The sequence below is a fragment of the Nematolebias whitei genome, chromosome 14 (assembly GCF_014905685.2).
Source record: "Nematolebias whitei isolate Nwh7 chromosome 14, NemWhi1, whole genome shotgun sequence".
NCBI lineage: Eukaryota > Metazoa > Chordata > Actinopteri > Cyprinodontiformes > Rivulidae > Nematolebias > Nematolebias whitei.
The window spans coordinates 28,748,485-28,768,801 of record NC_056511.1 but is presented as its reverse complement, the minus strand read 5'-3'; the positions used below and the strand labels follow the sequence as shown (position 1 = coordinate 28,768,801).

The following is a 20,317-nucleotide window of genomic DNA, read 5'->3' as shown; positions in this document are numbered from 1 at the left end:
GTGTGTGTGTGTGTGTGTGTGTGTGTGTGTGTGTGTGTGTGTGTGTGCGCGCGTGTGTGTGTGTGTGTGACAGAGTGTAAATGCATCTGTTACCACTGAGTGGAACTAAATGTTACATCTCTGAAGGCAGACTGTGTTCAGCAGGAAGTTGTTGGAAACTTAAAGCTAACACAACAGAGCTGATGAGAAGACGATGTCCACCAGGTGACTTCACGTCCACGTCTCTTTTGTGTGCAAAACAAAACAAAAGCTTTTTCCTTCTGTTTTCCATCAGCTCATGACTTCCATGAGTGACATCTTCTGAAATGGGACTGCAGGAGTCGTCCTCATGTGTCCTTGTTTGGCCTTTCATTTATGTTTCATAGATTATGGAAGACGTTGCTCATGGAAGCAACCTCAGATATGCAGACGTGAAATCAAATCTTACAAACATAAAATAAAATAAGCCAAATAAACAAACAAAAAAACTAAAATTCTAATTATTCATCAAAATGTTTGGCAAGATTGAGCACAGTCATGATGAGTTGCAAAATATTGAGACATTATGGATTTGACATGTCTGGACTGCTGTTTTTATTTATTTCTCTTTTTCTTTTTTTAAACAATTTTTACACAATTACAGTTTAAAGTTGAATATTTTTTTCCATTTGAAAATTTCCAAACTGTTGAACTGAATATAATCTAATAAACTGTCTGTATTCTGACCGCACCCCCAGCCCCACCACCACCACCACTGGTACATGTCTGTAAAAAATAATTTAAAATTAATTGGTTTAATTTAGGGGCATGGTTCATAAAGTAAGGAATATTTCCAGTGAGTTTTTCCGTCACAGTAATATCAAAACGTTGATTATGTTGAGATTTATTAAACTCACTGATACTGAATATTTTCTCTCATTAGCTTCAATGAGTTGCTGCTCCTCGGGACGTCTTGTCGTTTGTAGTTATTTCAGTTTTTCTATAACTGACATATTCTCAGTGGTCCTATTTGAAGTCAAGCTGGGTGCTTTCATGTTTCTCTTCTGGTTCCTAGCAGAGGTGGGGAGCGAATCAAAGCATGAATTTTAACGACCAACGTGAGGTCTAGAGGTTTCTGGAGCTCCAGCCTCTCTGCCTAACTGCTACTTAGCATTCTGGACAAGGTGTGAGCAGATGTAATTAAGAGGTGTGTGATAAATGCGCTGCCTGGGTGCATGCATGTGTGCCCAAGTGAGAGCTGGATATTAAATCTTGAGGCGGAGAAAGCCAAAAGCTAAACAGGCTGTGAAATTACTTTCAAAGGAGCGAAGGCTGGGGTCCCTCTGAACAACCAGAGGCAAACTGTTTACATTTGAACATTTTACAAACTCTCACTGTGTTGTAACTATTGGGAACTATTTGGAAACTCAAAACTGAGAGAACATTAGCAATTGTTTGTTGCAGTCTCACTTCATGTTGAGTGTTTATAAGCAGCAGTTTTGAGCCCTCAGAACAGACCCAGACCAGAGGTCGATATGTTGCTGGAGTTTCAGAGAACCACGTTTATTTTCTAAACACAACGTCCCAGTGGCTTTTAAACCCCAAAATACATTACAGCAAAGACTGGTAATATATTTCTTTATTCTATACTCTGCCCAGTGAAAAACAATCGTGGTAGCAACATGACTGTAGCACCTCTGAGCATGTTTCTGTTGGAACCAGGCAGCTGTAGCTCAAGTTAATCTGTCAAGAGCTGCATAGAGACCACTTTTTAAAAAAGGGATGAATGCAATGATGTGGAGGTGCCATCATCTAATATTTTATTCAGAATAGAACACAAATCACAGATCAAAAGTTTAAACTGAGAGAATGTATCATTTTAAGGGAAAAATCTGTTGTTTCCAAATTTCATGGCGTCAACAAATCCCAAAAAAGTTGGGACAAGTCCATTTTTACCACTGTGTGGCATCCCCCCTTCTTCTTACAACACTCAACAGACGTCTGGGGACAAGGAGACCAGTTTCTCAAGTTTAGAAATAGGAATGCTCTCCCATTCATGTCTAATACAGGCCTCTAACCGTTCAATCGTCTTGGGCCTTCTTTGTCGCACCTTCCTCTTTACGATGCGCCAAATGTTCTCTATAGGTGAAAGATCTGGACTGCAGGCTGGCCATTTCAGTACCCGGATCCTTCTCCTACGTAGCCATGATGTTGTGATTGCTGCAGAATGTGGTCTGGCATTATAGTGTTGAAAAATGCAGGGTCTTCCTTGAAAGAGATGACGTCTAGATGGGAGCATATGTTGTTCTAGAACCTGAACATAGTTCTCTGCATTAATGGTGCCTTTCCAGACATGCAAGCTGCCCATGCCACAAGCGCTCATGCAACCCCATACCATCAGTGATGCAGGATTCTGAACGGAGTGTTGATAACAACTTGGGCTATCCTTGTCCTCTCTGGTCCGGATGACATGGCGTCCCAGTGTTCCATAAAGAACTTCAAATCGTGACTCATCTGACCACAGAACAGTCTTCCATTTTGCCACACTCCATTTTAAATGACCCCTGGCCCAGTGCAAATGTCTGAGCTTGTGGAGCTTGCTTAGAAATGGCAACGGCGGATGGCACGGTGGATTATGTTCACTGTAGTGAACTAAGCCTCAGGTCAAATCTGGCCCTGAGGGCCTTCCTGGGACAAGAACTGTTACTTCATTGATTTGAGTCCAGAAACACAAAATTAAGTTCATCCAGAGACTTTCTAAGTGTGTCCTGCACTGATCAATTGAAAGAACACTCTCTTTTTTATTATCATTACTATTTTACAATGTCTTGATAATCAAAAGTGTGTTTAGTTCAAACCATTTTAAATGTTGAAGTGAACTACTCATTTTAAATCAACTGTGAAACAGTATAAATGATTTTTAATCCTCATTCAAAGTAGAAATCAAGTTAATGTTTGTTACAAGAGTAATTATGCATTTTGATTCTCTGTCTGAAATGAGAAGGAGTAAGTGGGTCAAAAGTCAAGTTTCGGTCAAAAACATGTTTATTGGAAAGAAATGTCATGTTTAACTTTTTCAGATAGATAGAAGGAGAACTGGCTCCAAAGGTCTCCGTTTCTTCAAAACATCTTTCTGTCTGTTCTTAAAACATCTCTTTATCTGTTCCTAAACATTAAATTGTTTTTCTGACTTCTAGTGACCTCTTACGTCACCAAAACCACACCCCTGATTGGTTCTTTCAACCAATCAGAAAGTTCTCAGAGGAACCGGAAGTGACCTCTTTAAAAAGGGTCTACACTTCCTAGTTCCAGGCAGGAACGGAGAACAACGGGAACTAAGCTGAACAAAGTTCAGTTCGGAACGTAGAATGCAGTTCGGAACGCAGAACGCAGAACAAAGTTCTGAGTCTCGTGGGGATTATGGAATCTTCCACATCTGAGTGGAACCTCTGACGGACTCACAGCTCATGCGAGCCCACTCGAGAGGTGAGTTGCTGTCGAACGAAGTACCGTCACTACTCCGGACGTTTTCCAACCATCCTACGGAGACGCTGGAAATGGTAGCGTTAAATGGAACTCCGTACCAGCTGATTCATCTTCAGAGAGGTAACGAGTCGATTTCCTACCGAAGCGTACCGAGGTGGAGCTGGGTTCGAATGGAGAGTGCCGTTCGTTATACAGACACATTTCCCTCACCCATTCTCTCCATTTAAACTCCTTCATTTCCCATCTTTAAAACTCTTCTATCTGCCAGTAATCATCCAGATATTTTCAGAAATGTCTTGTCAATTGACCTAATTAGTGTTAATTGGTCTTCCAGGTGTTCGTTATATGCTCAATTTCCTTTTTCCAGCCACTTATTGCTACTTGTCCCAACTTTTTTGGGATTTGTTGACACTGTGAAATTTTGAATCAACATATTTTTCCTTTAAAATGTTACATTTACTCAGATTAAACTTTTGATCTGTCATCTATGTTATATTACGAATGAAATATTGACATTTGCCATCTCCACATCATTGCATTCAGTTTTTATTCACAATTTGTTTAGTGTCCCAACTTTTTTTGAATCTTGTTTGTATACATTTATATACATATTATTTTTAACTCATCAGGTTTAGATGTTTTACGATCTCTTCAAAACAGGCATTCATCATTGCTGTAAAGGTTATTGACTTATTACTTAGAACAATGTTGCACTCAGTGAACTGTCTTCATGGTGCATTCAGGTACAACATGTTGTTTCAGTAACTCTCACGTCTCGTTAAGTTGGGCGCAGGCAGGAAACCTGACTGCTGACAGTACATACAGTATCCATCCATTCCATCCATTATCTTTTACCTGCTTCTTCCATTTTGGGTCACGGGGGTCGCCGGTGCCCATGTCCAGCAATCACTGTGCGAGGGGTGGGGTACACCCTGGACGGGTTGCAAGTCCATCACAGGGCCACATAGAGACAATAGAGACAAACAACCATTTACTCTCTCACGCACACCTAGGGACAATTTAGAGTTACCAATTGGCCATTTAGAGTTATCAATTGGCCTAACATGCATGTTTTTGGTCTGTGGGAGGAAACTGGAGTACCCGGAGAAAACCCACGCATGCACAGAGAGAACATGCAGACTCCACTCAGAAAGGCCCTCGGACCGGGATTTGAACCAGGGACCTGCTCACTGAGAGCCAGCAGCTCTGCAAGTTGCGCCACCGTGCTGCCCATACAGTACCGAAGCTGAAATGGATCATTCCTGCTCCAACATGATCACACACTGCTAATCTGTTTACTCATGTCTGGAGTCCTCACACTTGTTTTACATAACAACCATAATAATTCCCTCTGTCCGGAACCACACACTCCCTCCCTGTGTGTGTTCAGGATGTGTTGTAGGGCAGCGGTGTGAAGTGTAGAAGTGGGGGGTGCAGTCTGGATCTGGCAAGACCTCAGGTTAACAAAACGATTCATCTGTCCTACTCCTGGGGGCGCAGATGAACCTCCGTATGTTTGTTTGGTTATTGCTGATTTCATTGTGTGTGTGTGTGCATGTGTGCATGTGTGTGTGTGTGTGTGTGTGTGTGTTGTTTTCTGTCAGAGACATCACTGTAGATGAACATATGCTGTATATATTCATAAATTAAACGGATTCTTTCATTTTTCTGGACTGTATAATGTCGTGCATTGAATTTAATAAAATGTATCGTGAGACGTTAATTATCTTTGACCCATCAAAATGAACGTGGTCATTTATTTACAGAATCAAAATTTAACATCACACATTTACATTAATTTGGCAAAATATGAAAAATAACAACATGGCTAATTTAGCAAGCTGTACAATTTGATTAACCATACGGCGATGGTTGAAAACTTCACACAGACATTTCTAAAATATCTGGAATGATTTCTAGCAAAAAGAAGAGTTTAAAGATGGAAATTGAAGTTTAAGTTGAGAGAAAAAGATGGATGAGGGAAATGTGTGTCGGCATCAGAACGGCACTCTCCGGTGAGTTCCCAGCTTCTTCCCTGGTACACTTAGGTGATATAAATCAACTCTTTTACCTGGAGATGTCGTCTCCACTGGTACGGAGTTCCATTTAACGCACCCTTTCAGCGTCTCCGTAGGAACAGCTGTGAATCGTCCGAAGTAGCGACGGTATTCCGTCCGACACAGGTTCACCTCTCGGTGGACTCACAGGAGTGGAGTCCGTCAGAGTTCCACTCAGAGGTGGAAGATGTCATAATCCCCAAGACTCGAAGAGCTCTGGATCATGCTGGACTTCTGTTCTCCCAAACGACTGGAGCTGCAAAAACTCTCCACCCGACTCGACTGGTTTGAACTAGGAAGTACCGACATTTAAAGAGCTCTATTTCCGGTTCATTTGGGAGTTTCCTGATTGGTCGTTTCGACCAGACAGGGGTGTGTTTTTGGGACGTAAGAGGTCACTAGGAGTCAGAAAAACAGCAAGAATGTTATGGAACAGATTGAAAATGTTTTTCAGACAGACGAGAGGAATATTTAGACGAGTTGGGGGAAAACAGGTGCCAGCCTCTATATTTACGTCTGAGAGGATTTTAAAAACATGACAGTTCGTTCCAATGTAGTGGACTAGGCCTGATGTCGAAACCTTGACCTTAGGCACCTTGTGGGACAGAAACTGTCATTTCATTGATTTGAATCCAGAAATACAGGTTCACCCATCCTGAGACTTTCTTCTTGAAAATTCAAGTGAAAGAACACTCTCTTTTCTATTATCATTACTGTTTTACAAATGTTTGATAATCAAAGTGTTTTAGTTCAACCATTTTAGATGTTGCAGTGAACTAATCATTTTTAATTAACTGTGAAAACAGTAACAATGATTTTTTTATCCTCATGCAAAGTTAGAATTCATGTTAAGGCCTGTTACAGAGTAATTATGCATTTTCTGATTTCCTGTCTTTGAATGAGCAGTGTACGTTTGCTCCAAGGTCGGAGTCGAAGCAGACAAGTGTTGGAACAACTGTCTTGTTTTTAAATCCTCTCAGACGTAAACAGAGAAGTTGGCACCTGTTTCTCCAAACTCGCCCAAACATTTCTCTCGCCTGTCTGAAAATGAATTTCAATCTGTTCCATAACATTCTTGCTGTTTTCTGACTTCTAGTAACCTTTTACGTCACAAAACACACCCCTGTCTGGTCGACATTGGCCAATAAGAAAACTCCCAAATGAACTGGAAATAGAGCCCTTTAAAATGTCGGTACTTCCTAGTTCTCTCAGATTTTGATGTTGTTCTGTGAGTTGCCGTTGGAGTCGGGCTGGAGAGTTTGCAGCTCCAGGCGTTTGGGAGAACAGAAGTCCAGCCATGATAAGGCTCTTCCGAGATTGGGATTATAACATCTTCCACCTCTGAGTGGAACTCGGACGAACCCCACTCATGTGAGGTCCACTGGCTGAGGTGAACTTGTGTCAGACGGAATATCGTCACTACTTCGGACGAGTCACAGCCATCCTATGGAGACGCTGGACAGGTAGCGTTAACTGGAACTCCGTATCCGCTGATTCATCTTCAGAGAGGTAACGAGTCAAGTTCACTACCGAGCGTACCGAAGAAAGCTGGGTTCGAATGGAGAGTGTCGTTTCTGGTCAACACTCTCCCTCACACACCATCTTCTACTCCCTTTAAACTTCATTTTCCATCTTTAAATTCTTCTATCAAGTAGAAATCATTCCAGATATTTTAGAAATGTCTGTGTAAAGTGCTCATCCACTGCCGTGTGGATAATCAATCAATTGTACAGCTTGCTGATTAATTATGTTGTTATTTTCATATTTTGCCAAATTAATGTAAATGTTTGATGTTAAACTTTGATTCTGTAAATAAATGACCACATTCATTTTGATGGGTCAAAGATAAATAACGTCTCACGTTACATTTTATTAAATTCAATGCACGTTTATATTCAGTCCAGAAAAATGAAAGAATCCGTTTTAATCAGGTGAATATCTCAGGATATGTTCATCTACACCAACAACTTGTTTTGCGTTTGACTCCAACCTTGGACCAACTTACACTTGCTCATTCAAAGACAGAAAATCAGAAAATGCTTAATTAGTCTGTAACAGACCTTAACATGATTTCTACTTTGCATGAGGATTAAAATCATTATTACTGTTTCACAGTTAATTAAAAATGATTAGTTCACTGCAACATCTAAAAATGGTTTGAACTAAAAACACTTTGATAATCAAACATTTGTAAAATAGTAATGATAATAGAAAAGAGGGTGTTCTTTCACTTGATCAATTCAAGAAAGAAAGTCTCAGGATGGGTCAACCTGTATTTCTGGATTCAAATCAATGAAATGACAGTTTCTGTCCCATAAGGTCCTTAAGGTCAGGATTTGACCTCAGGCTTAGTTCACTACATCACCATATGAACCGATGTTGGAGTGAAGCATTAATTCAGATAAATGTGTAAACTGCGGCAGCTTCTACTGAGCTTTGACCGTTTGGGATTCATTGTGACTCAGAATTGTGAGAACATTTGTAAATATTCTGTTTTTAACTGAATTCCAAGTGTTTGAGAGGCCAGACTCACAATTTGTTTCTGGATTGAAACATTCATTATGTTGTTGGCCATCTCAATCTCCATAGTTTAATGCTGCAGATTATCCATGCTGCTGATCTCTTGTCTTTAAGCTGCTGTATTCATACCCATCTGCTCACTACAGACTCATGTTCGGGTTGCTGTTTAATACACTGTATTATTTTACATTATTATTGTTTAGTTTATATCTTAGATCCTTATATACTGTTTATTTTTATATTTTTGCTATTTTTGGGTGTAACTGGGACCTTGAGTACATAATTTCGTTCCACCTTATGTACCACATGTGATGTGTATTTTTGTTATTTTTTGACAAACCACTCCAGCGGCAGTGGTGGTTTTACTGGTTAGTACTGGCTCAGTTTGAATTAAAGACACCTACATATTTGTGAACCTGTTGCACAACTGTTGTTTCAATTGAATGTTTGATTCCTTTGCTAGCCTTAAAGCTAGGGCTGAGTACCGAACCGAGGTTCTTAAATGGCACCGACCGAACTGCACCGGTCGGTGTATGGATTGAAACGTCACTCTTTTTTCAGTGTTGGCTGTAAGGTGTCACGTGGTTTCAGCATGCAGACAGGTAAAACGCAGACATATAGCAAACAGACTAGGTGTTTACACCCAGAGCTGTATAGAGCTGCCGCACCTAATCTATATATAATGTATGTCTATGGTGCTGGTGACGCCCAGAGAAGGGGTTCACATGTGCAGCACGTGTTGTCGAACGGCTTCGACAACACACGAGCAAAATGTTGTTCCGTTTTTCTCTGCAAGAAGACAGATGGACAGCAGCCTCCCCCCTCCTCTCAGCGTTAGTCAGTCTGTGTGTGTTAAACGGACTCAATCAACATTCCATGGCCGGACTCGTCTTCATCAAAGAACTCCCGAGGACGGCTCTGTGTTTCAGCTGGTGAGTTTACGTTTGTTAACGTTACTGCAGCTTAACACGTACATCACGGTGAATTAAACTAGAATCCATGTAACGCTAACTTTGAGATATTAATGTGTAAATTTATTTTATCTACGTAGCTAGCTAAACTCAGAAGCTAACTAAAGATTGACAGTAACAGATAAATCTTAGCTTGTAAAACTGCTCATCCATCCAGTCAGCTGCTTAAACAGTTCACCTAATGTTCAGTGTTTATGTTAATGTTCTCCTCACAGGAGCCTATGACCCAGATGTGAGGACAGAGACAAAAGAAAAGTGAGATGGGGGGCACAGGACAATCACAGACCTTGTTGTTAAAACTTTGCTGTCTTTTCTACAGTGGAGCTGCACGGTGGAGGTAAATTAAGCTGTAAAGGATATTGTTGCCTAGATAATGTTTTTTGAGCAATAATAACATAACCATGTTATTATTGATGTTTTGTTCTCATGTCAATTAGGGAGATGATCAGAACCCTAAACCCCAGAGAACCACAGAGAAGATTCAGGCAGAGACACAGAGGTGCAGAAGTCTGCATCAACCCTAACCTCAGTGAATGCAGTGACCTGCTGGTGGAATGTGAGGGACACTATGTCAGTGCTATCAAACTGATAACCAGGTATCCGTGTGTGCAACAAACATCATCTACAGCCTCAGAGTGAATACTTCCTACTGCTGGAGACACCATCAGCCAGGAGCGAGCTTGTTTGTGTAAGGATGGCGCCATCTGTGGGCCTTCCTTGTCTGTACTCCCTTGTGTGTCTCATCATTTATCCAATTAATTTCACCCTTGTCTCGTGCCAGCTGTTTGTAATCACATCCTGTCTTGTCTGGGTATATAGTCTGTCTGTTAGTCTTGTTCAATGTCGCGTCATCGTTGGGTCTACCCTGTCTTGTCCTGATCTGATGTGTTCCAGTCCTGACTTGAGTTGTATTCTCAGTTTTGTAAGTGTGCTGCCACGTCAGCTATTTAATTTATTATCATTAAAAGTATTTATTTTTGTATTTTCTGAGTCCGAGTCCCTGCCTGCATCTATTGGGTTCGTTCCTGCATGATAAACCCTGACAAAACAACGTGACCTACACAGAATCCAGCGGGCAGGGTTCCTCTCAGAATTACTCACCTGTCTGTTACGAGTCACAGATGGGGGAACCTGTAATCCGGTGTGGTGGGTTCCGAACCGAACCCATCCGAACACAAAGTCGTCACTGCCTGGCAATTGAAGTTTTGTCTTCGCCTCTCCTGGTTCTGGAGGAAGAGAGAAAGTCTCTGCACTGGGGAGAACACCGGGCACCCGAGACAAAATTTTCTTCAGCGCCGCTCGGCTACTCGGAGTGGACGTCGGGGGAGGACGCGGAGCTGGAGGACGAGCTCTGTCTCATTCCTGCCCCCTCTCCCCACCGTCGCTGCCAGGGCGGCAAAAGACGAAACCGGAAACAATCCACGAAACCTTGGCCCACATCCCTGACAGCGACTCCAGATCCAACTCGGTCTGGTGAGGCTGAGTTTCTGAGACCTGGTTCCGGTGCTGTTGAGAGAGCCGATCTGGACGCCTCACCTCCTAGTACTTCGGTGAGGGTGGAATCTGGCACCTCACTCCTGCACAAAGCTCCCTCAAGGATCAGTCCTGTCACCCTGCTCTCCACCCCCCATTCGTCTAAAGACCTGACGAAGGGGGGTCACACCGGAGAACAATCTACACAGCAGTCCCACACGATTCCTGCAAAGGTCACCAAAGAAAACAAGTCTTGGGTGATAGACGCCTCTGAGATCTATCACATAAACACCGCCCTCCAAAACCTGTTGACTTCAGCTAAAGATTACCCGGACTGTTCAGACACACTTCTTAGGTTAGCTGAGAGACTGTTAATTTCTGTACCCGGCCTCACCTCTATTCCAACATATCACCAGCTTTTGATTGAGATCAGGTCCATGAGACAATACACCCCAGAACCTGAAGCCTGTCTAGACCCAGTCTCGGTCCCATTCCCAGAACCTGACTCGGCCCCAGAGCCTGCAGCCAGCCCGGAGCCTGCAGCCTGCCGCAGAGGAGCCAAGTCTCACATCTCCTGTCTTGAGGGGGTCCTGGAGGACGCCCCTCATGTCTCATGTCTCGAGGGGGCCCTGGAGGATGCCCCTCACATCTCATGTCTCGAGGGGATCCAGGCAGACTTCGCTCCTCACGTCTCCTGCTTTGAGGGGGTCCAGGCGGACTCCGCTCCTCACGCCTCCTGCTCCGAGGGGGTCCAGGCGGACACCGCTCCTCACACCTCCTGCTCTGAGGAGGTCCAGGCGGACTCCTCTCCTTACGTCTCCTGCTCTGAGGGGGTCCAGGCGGACTCCTCTCCTTACGTCTCCTGTTCTGAGGGGGTCCAAGCGGTCTCCTCTCCTCACGTCTCCTGCTCCGAGGGGATCCAGGCGGACTCCGCTCCTCAAGTCTCCTGCTCCGAGGGGGTCCAGGTGGACTCTGCTCCTGTCTGCTCAGCCGTGGGGGTCCAGATGGACTCCGCTCCTGCCGCCAAAGATCCAGCCGCAGAAGAGCTCCTCGCTGCAGAGTTCCTCGCCGCTGACCTGCCTGATGAGGGCCTCACTTCTGGTCCTTCCGCAGAGGTCTTTGCCCTTGTTTCATCTGAGGTCTTCGCTCCTGACCCGACCGCAGAAGATCCTGCCACCAAAGATCCAGCCGCAGAAGAGCTCCTCGCTGCTGAGTTCCTCACCACTGACCCGCCTGCTGAGGCCCTCACTTCTGGTCCTTCCGCGGAGGTCTTTGCCCCTGGTTCATCTAAGGTCTTCGTCCCTGGCTCGCCTTAGATCTTTGGCCTCGATTCGCCTGAGATCTTTGGCCTGAATTCGCCTGAGATGTTCGGTCTCGATTCGCCTGAGACCTTCGGCTTCGACCTGCCTGAAAAATGGCCCTATGAACGATCTCCCAGCCACCTGCCCGACCTGATGTTCGCCCTCCTGGCCGCCCTTCTAGCTGCCCTCCTGACCCGCTTCGGTCTGATGGTCGCCCTCCTGGCCGCCCTCCTGACCCATTCCGGTTTGATGGACAGCCTTCCGGCCGCCCACCGGAACCATGATCTTGCGAGGACGGTCACCTGACCGCTCAGACTTTTCTTTTTGTGTGTACCTATTTGGGTTTAGTTGTGTTCCCAGGTTTTGGCTTCGTCAGTTTGTTTGTCCTCCTGTTTCATTGGGCCTAGGGCATTAACAGAGTACTCGAGTAATCTACACATCGATTGCTAGGACATCTATCGAGGTTAAAAATTTAACATCGAGTATCCGTAGTAACGTCATATTATGTGACCACTGTATGACCGTAGGGGGTGGTGTTACACTGTTGCAGGTCACAGAGTATGGTGTAACACCGGGTCCAATCCACCGAACCAGAACCAGTTTCGGTTCAAGTTTCGTTTTTGACGTGCTGCATGTTTCTTCGCGTTTGCTGTTTAATAATAAAAACTAATAGTTTAGTTTTTCCAGTGACTTATTTGCAGTATGATAAATGGTAAGAGCATAATATACACTCCCAATGTTTTGTTGGTCTTTTTTTTGTAAAAAATTTCCTTTTTTTGCGGTTTTATTTATTTATTTATTTTTGTGTCTTGAGATCTATGACGTCATCAAATACTCGAGTTCTACTCGGGTTTTATTGTGTTAATGTCGAGTTAAAAAATTATATACTCGTTCAACCCCTAATTGGGCCCTCCATCCTTGCAGTTCCTCCCTCCCTTTTTTCTTGGGGGGGGGCGGCTTTTTTGGGGACGCCAGGGGGCGTCCTTGAGGGGGTACTGTAAGGATGGCGCCATCTGTGGGCCTTCCTTGTCTGCACTCCCTTGTGTGTCTCATCATTTATCCAATTAATTTCACCCTTGTCTTGTGCCAGCTGTTTGTAATCACATCCTGTCTTATCTGGGTATATAGTCTGTCTGTTAGTCTTTTTCATTGTTGCATCATCATTGGGTCTACCCTGTCTTGTCCTGATGTGATGAGTTCCAGTCCTGACCTGAGTTGTATTCCCAGTTTTGTAAGTGTGCTGCCATGTCAGCTATTTAATTTATTATCATTAAAAGTATTTATTTTTGTATCTTCTGAGTCCGAGTCCCTGCCTGCATCTATTGGGTTCGTTCCTGCCTGATAAACCCTGACAGCTTGTGTCCAAAGAAAGCAGACATGTTGATGTTTCTGAAGAAAAACTGTCAAGTGAAAAGGTCCTCAGTGTGTAGCAGTGAGCATTAGACACCGACGTGTCACTTGTTGTTTGCAGCTGTTCTTTTGAACTGGAAATTATTTGTTTATTTTAATGTAAGAAAACTGCTTGGAATAGAAATACCAGTTAAAAAATAAAATTCACAATATGTACTGTAATGTGTAACGTAATTTTATTCTTGTTAGAATTAATATTAATTCCAAAATTGGTACTGAAAAAAGAACCGTCCAGGAACCGACACCGAAGTGAAGGTACTGACACCGGTACCGATACTGATTTGTTTATAAAGGTACCCAGCCCTACTTAAAGCTAATTGATTTTGAGTAAACATTTTGAAAATGTGCCTTAACTGAATTATGAAGTCAAATGTTTATGAAATATAGCATTTATTGAATACATGCTTGTTTATTATAATGGTTACAAACCATTTAAGCTAAAGCTATTTTTATTTATTTGACTATGTACTTAATTTATGTTTTTGACCTTTTAGGTCAGGTTTTATTTTCACCCCCATTAAAAATGTTCTAGAATTGATGGCGAGTACAAATACAAATAAAATGTTTGTATTATTATAGATGCTCATTATCCTTTTATTACGCTCATGCTTATTATCCTCAAAGTATCCATGGAAAAAACTGGATCACAGCTTTTCCCGAACTTATAAAATGATACATGAGTTTAACAGTGTGTGTGTGTGTGGGGGGGGGGGGGGGGGGGGGGGGTGCAGGTGAAGCAGGTGGAGAGACGCAGCAGAATGGACCGGTGGAGCTCCAGAGTTTTCCCAGGATAGCTGATGTTTTGGGCTTCATGGTGATGTTTGACCCAACCCTGGAGGGTTCAAGAGGACTTCATATTCAACTCATCTAATTGCCACATGGGGCAAGGATCGGTCCTGTTTCCTGGAGTGTCTTTGCGCTCCAGGCCTGGAGAAAGAAGCCCCGGGAATAGAAACGCCAACCCGGTGACACATTTCCTTATCTTTTTCTTTTTGTTTTAAAAGACCAAGACTGATGAAAGGGCCCCAACAAATTTATTTTTTTTGTATCTTGATATTTTTGAGTGCATAATTGCAGACTTTTCATTGGACATTTTTTTATTTTTATTATTCACATATCGGCAGCACGGTGGCGCAACTGGTAGAGCTGCTGCCTCTCAGTGAGCAGGTCCTTGGTTCAAACCCCGGTCCAGGGGCCTTTCTGGGTGGAGTTTGCATGTTCTCTCCGTGCATGCATGGGTTTTCTCCGGGTGCTCCGGTTTCCTCCCACAGACCAAAAACATGCATGTTAGGCTGATTGGTAACTCTAAAAAAATTGTCCCTAGGTGTGAGTGAGAAAGTGAATGGTTGTTTGTCTCTATGTGGCCCTGTGATGGACTTGCGACCCGTCCAGGGTGTACCCCGCCCCTCGCACAGTGATTGCTGGACATGGGCACCGGCGACCCCCGTGACCCAAAATGGAATAAACGGGTAAAGATAATGGATGGATGGATGGATATTCACATATCTCTCTTCCTTTCAAAAAGCGTTCAATACAAAAACAACTGGACTTTATTTGTAACAGAAGACTTTTGTAACAAAAGAACTCCATTGATTTTACTAACAAAGTTCAACACTTGAAACTAACCCCAGGAGAAACCCTTGTATCGTATGATGTGACTTCTCTTTTCACATGCATACCCATCTCTGAAGCAGTAGAAACCGTCAGAAAACAACTTCTACAAGACAAGGACTTAATCAACAGGACCAACTTCACCCCGGACCAGATCTGCACCCTGTTGGATCTCTGCCTCTCCACCGCTTATTTCAAGTTCAATGACAGTTTTTACAGACAGAAGCACGGCTGTGCCATGGGATCTCCAGTGTCACCCATTGTTGCCAATCTCTACATGGAGGAAGTGGAACAGACAGCCCTACACTCCTATGAGGGAACTAAGCCAAGCCATTGGTTCTGTTATGTGGATGACACCTGGGTCAAAATCCAAGCCAAGGAAATAGAAGCGTTCACCAGACACATTAACTCGGTCGATAACAACATCAAGTTCACCAGAGAGGATGCAAACGACAACAAGCTGCCTTTTTTGGACTGTTTGGTTCAGATGGAGAGAGAGGACAGTCTCAACATTGAAGTGTACAGGAAACCAACCCACACAGACCAGTATCTTCTGTTTGACTCCCACCATCCACTGGAACACAAACTCTCTGTCATCAGAACTTTACAACATCGGGCCGAATGCGTCCCCACAAAGACAGAAGGGAAGGAAAAGGAACTGAAACACGTTCAAGAAGCTCTTCAAACATGTGGATATCCTAACTGGGCTTTTGTCAAGTCAGCGAGGAAATCTACAAAACACACCAATAAACAGAAAAAGGAGAACAACAGACGTAAAAATATTGTCATCCCTTATGTTGCTGGAGTATCAGAGAAATTAAGAAGGATCTTCAACAAACACAAGATCCCAGTACATTTCAAACCCAGCAGGACTCTCAGACAGAGGCTGGTCCACCCTAAGGACAAGACACCCATACACAAACAGAGTGGTGTAGTGTATGCGGTCCATTGCAGCGAGGACTGTCCAGACCTCTACATTGGAGAAACTAAACAGCCTCTTCACAGACGCATGACTCAACACAGGAGAGCCACCTCCTCTGGACAAAATTCCGCAGTTCACCTCCACCTCACAGATAAGGGACACTCTTTTGAGGACCAAAATGTGCACATTTTGGACCGAGAACACAGATGGTTTGAGAGGGGGGTGAAGGAAGCAATTTATGTAAAAAGAGAAAAACTGTCTCTTAACAGAGGAGGAGGCCTCAGATTCCCACTTTCAAAAACATATAATGCAACTTTAAAACAGATCCCCAGCCGGTTTTCACACCTGATGGGAACAGAGGGGCCTTGATTGTGAATTAGAGGAACAAAGACCTACTGTTTAGGTTTTTTTAGGTGTGAACTGCCAATCTACATATACAGTATGTGTGTGTGTGTGTCTTATGTGTGTGTGTGTCTTATCTCACTCAGCCTTATAACCTGTATCTCTCACTCTCTGCTCTTTGAATTGAGAAAGCTCCTCGGATGAGGAGCGAAACGTCTTCTGTTACAAATAAAGTCCAGTTGTTTTTGTATTGAACGCTTTTTGAATTCATCATGTCCTGGATGACTGAGAATCTTCACCAGCATATCTCTCTTCCTTGTAAGAAATAGGTGAAATTTATTTATTTCAGAGACTCTATTTTCCTACATAAAGTCTAATCAGTGAGATGATTCAGTTTTGTTTGGTGTTAATTTTCATGTGTGAGTGGCAGATTATTTTGAAGTTTTGGTCGAAACAGCTGATTTTTGTTTATTATATACAGCGTGCCCCACCCACCTGCACGTCTGTGCTGACATGGCCGAGTGAGTTTTATTTTACTGTTGTTTACAAATTGATCATATTTCTAACCTTTGAAAAATAATTTAAAGAACTCTCTTGTGTGTATATAAGCTCCCGTTTAGACAGGGGTTTGTTGCAGGTGTATTATAACGAGTTACAACAAATAATAATTTCCCTTTGGGATTAATAAAGTATTTTTGAATTGAATTGAATCAAATTGTACAGCAGGTCCATTCAATGAGAAGACTGCATGAGGTGCTGCTGTGATTATTCTGACTAGTGCACGTTTTGTTTTTATGCAGATTAAACAGCATTCAGTTCAATGCTCATCTTCTGGTCATCATTAAACACAATGCAGAATGAACTATAAGAAGAATAAAAACGAACTGGCAGGTTGATATTATTTGGACCGAGCTGAATTAATAGTCTGGTCAAGTTCAGCACGGTTACACAGCATGGTTTTCTCTTTGCTGGATTTGAATATCCTCAAGTCTGTCCGGCCCCAACCTCTTCACCTCCAGTTTTTCCTCAATAGACATTAAGGAAAAGGGATTATTGATTAAATAATCCACCTTGTTTATGCTAATATTGTTTGCCATGGCGTCTACTCAGTCTACACCAAACCACGCCCACATCCACTCGCGCTGAGGCACATTATTGTACACCCATCCTCATTGGATGAATCCTGTGGCTGTGGGCTGACCCTGGGCTGAAAAAAATTATCCCCAATGAGCCACAAACCGAGGGGGCGTGGCAAGACATCTGTCAATCATTCTGAACCATGACAGAACAGTAACGGAAAGGGGCTGTCAGAATTTAGCCCTTTGGAACGACCCTGGGATTTTCCCTAGGCGGTTTGACACCAGTATTGTAGTAAATTTAACAAACTGTGACATTAACTGTGACATTATTTCTAAAATGTATTTATTTTTAAGTTATTATTTTTAATTTGTTAATTTTAATATCTTCATTGTAAATGCCAGGCGGGAGGGCTTAGCCCTCCTAGCCCACTGATACCAGCCGTCGTATGTTTACATGGACATAAGTAACCGGATCAAAAGGCCGGTCGGAATAAAAGTGTGTCATGTAAACACTCGGTTCGGGTTAGTTTTTTGTGTATTTGGCGCGATCCGATATAATTTGTGATCAGAACGAAACGGGTGGTTTACGCCGATACGTAACCTGATCGGTGCGCATGTAAACGCTTATCTGTTCGTTTTTATCTGATCGTGAAAAACTGACCTGACTGCGCATGTGCGACTTTGCCATTTCCGCCTGGCTAATGCTAATAATATTAGCATGTCAGGGAAGCAAAACTGGTCGGTGAGCGACACAACATTTCTACTAGAAACTTTGAAAGAGCTCAAAATGATCTGTATTACCTGTAGCTCAGTCAGGGAGTGCGGTAACATCTCCACCATCATTAAAACCTGTCGCGGGTCCATTTTGGGTGCTCAGGTTTGTTTACGTTCACCCCGGAAGTAGAACTTCTTCTTCTGTGTTTTTTTAAGGAGAGTTTACCATTCTGCGCATGTCAGTACTGCTGTTCAGAACAAAGCCCGCTGCATGTAAACGCTCATCAAGAACAGATTGTGCCCATGTAAACAATACATTTGAATTATTTCATCTGAAAACATTTCAATCCGGTCAAAAAATGTTGCGCATGTAAACATAGCTACTGATAAACATTTTTTTGTCTTCAGATTATTTGGTGTAACAATAAGACATTATTACTCTGCTTTATTTGACACAAAGTTTTTTGTTCTTGAGCCTCGTGTGTTTATTAAAATTTACAGTAAATTAAAGTTTTTGAGCAACTAGCATCAAGCATGTAGTTTGTTGTCGGGTCTGTTGGGGGTTGTGAGTCAGGCAGAAGGCGGGACTACAAAAACTCCTCCATTTTTCTCCTCTAAATTGGACGTCTGCCCATCCCTCTTTCAGTCCTTCATTCTTCATTCACACTGATGGAAGAGGATTTAATTACTATCACAGACATCGTTCATCATTGACCACCAACAGTCAGGGACACATTGCCCTCTTTGAAACTCACAGAGGCTGTGGTGACCTCTGGTGCTTCCTCAAACCCGGAGGGAGTTTTAGGCAGAATATTTAATTGACATTGTGTCAGCTGGTGTTAACGACCGCTAACGTACCTGTACCCCCATTATGATGGTGATCACACCTCGCCACTCCACCTCTCCTCCTCGTATAATTTGACTCATCTGTTAAACTGTCTCTTTTTAGTGCTTCATAATTATTTGCCCTCCACAAAAGACAAATAAAATAAGTTATAATTTATTTATTTTTGTGATGGTTTGCCTGTACTGTCAGAAAAATATTCCCTGAACCAGTGGGCAGGTTTAACTGAAACCTGCAGAAAGTAATCATTAGATGTATAACCATAACGTACATTTGAAAACAACAATTCAACATGGCTGCCAAAAATGGCAACAATATAATGGCAAATCGTTTTAAATAGTTTTTTTTTCAGCATTTGTGAAAAGTGGTTTAGTTCCTCTAAGGAAAACTTATTGTCATGATGTTAAAGGACAGGCTGAGGCATGAAGCCACACTGAAGTAGTGACAGTCTTACCTGTAGGCTGGTGATCTGAAAGGTGCCATTGTCCATCAAGCTGATTCGACCATCATTTTCTAGGATCCTCTGGCCATCCTTCTCCCACTGAATGCTGGGAAATGGGTTGCCCATGATGTGGCAGTGGAACTGAGCAGTGGAACCAGGAGCGAGCGTGTGATTTGCTGGTCCCTGGCGGATGATGGGAGGGACTCTGTCTGAAGGGGCTGCAGTTATACAGAAAAGAACATTATGCTCAGTATTTTTATTTTTTTGCTAATTTTAGTTTTTGAATTTGTTTTTTTTCTTCACATATTGCTACTTTTTTGTGAATTTTATCTTTGTCTTGCTAAGCTCCTTTTAACATTTAGCTATTCAATTCAATTCAAAAATACTTTATTAATCCCAAAGGGAAATTAATTGTTGTTGTAACTCGTTATCCTCATTTCATTAAGAGATGTTATAGATGCTGATGGCTGTAGGCAGGAAGGATCTCTTGTAAAGGTCCATCCCACAGTGGAACCTAAGAAACTGGCTGCAGATGCCGTCCGATCCGTTCACCCAGACTCGGCTGGCCTCTCGGTTCCCTCGGGCTGTAGGACCATCTGAATGCCAGGCAGAACTCCCCCCAGAGCGATGGCCATTCCTCCCAGCAGTCTGCCGAGCTCCTTGTTGCTGCGGACATCCAACTGTAGGTGCTGAGGGACAATCCTGTCCTTCCGCTGTCATGAGCCGCTAGTTCCAGGATCTCAATGGTCAGGCACTCAAGCACAGCTGGCAGGTAGATGAGAATGCATCCCAGAACATCCTTTCAACTCATTTGAGATTTTGGGCTGTAGTTGAGATATTATTTGAGCTTTTGAGATGTTAATCAGCTGCTGTTGGTTGTAGAAAACTGCCTTGTTGCCATGGTTACTGTAGTATGACATATCCTGAGATATATTCATAAATTAAACGGGTTCTTTCATTTTTCTGGACTGTATAACATGCGTGCATTGAATTTAATAAAATGTGGACGTGAGACGTTAATTATCTTTGACTCACCAAACGAGTGGGTCATTTATTAACAGAATCAAGTTTAACACATCACACATTTACATTAATTGGCAAGAATTGAAAAATAACGACCTAATTAATCAGCTTTACAAACAGGAAAACCATACGGCCATGATTTTCCGTTGCTTCACCACAGACAT

General features: G+C 42.9%; 1 protein-coding gene across 1 annotated transcript in view; it reads right to left on the bottom strand.

Moving 5' to 3' along the window:
• The window catches only part of robo3 (roundabout, axon guidance receptor, homolog 3 (Drosophila)), a gene marked incomplete in the record, with an annotated part of 256,141 nt that overhangs the window by 33,452 nt on the left and 202,372 nt on the right, over window positions 1-20,317 (bottom strand). Inside the window, 1 exon segment of the mRNA XM_037687648.1 lies at window positions 19,143-19,348. Within this exon segment, the coding sequence (XP_037543576.1) occupies window positions 19,143-19,348 (206 nt within the window).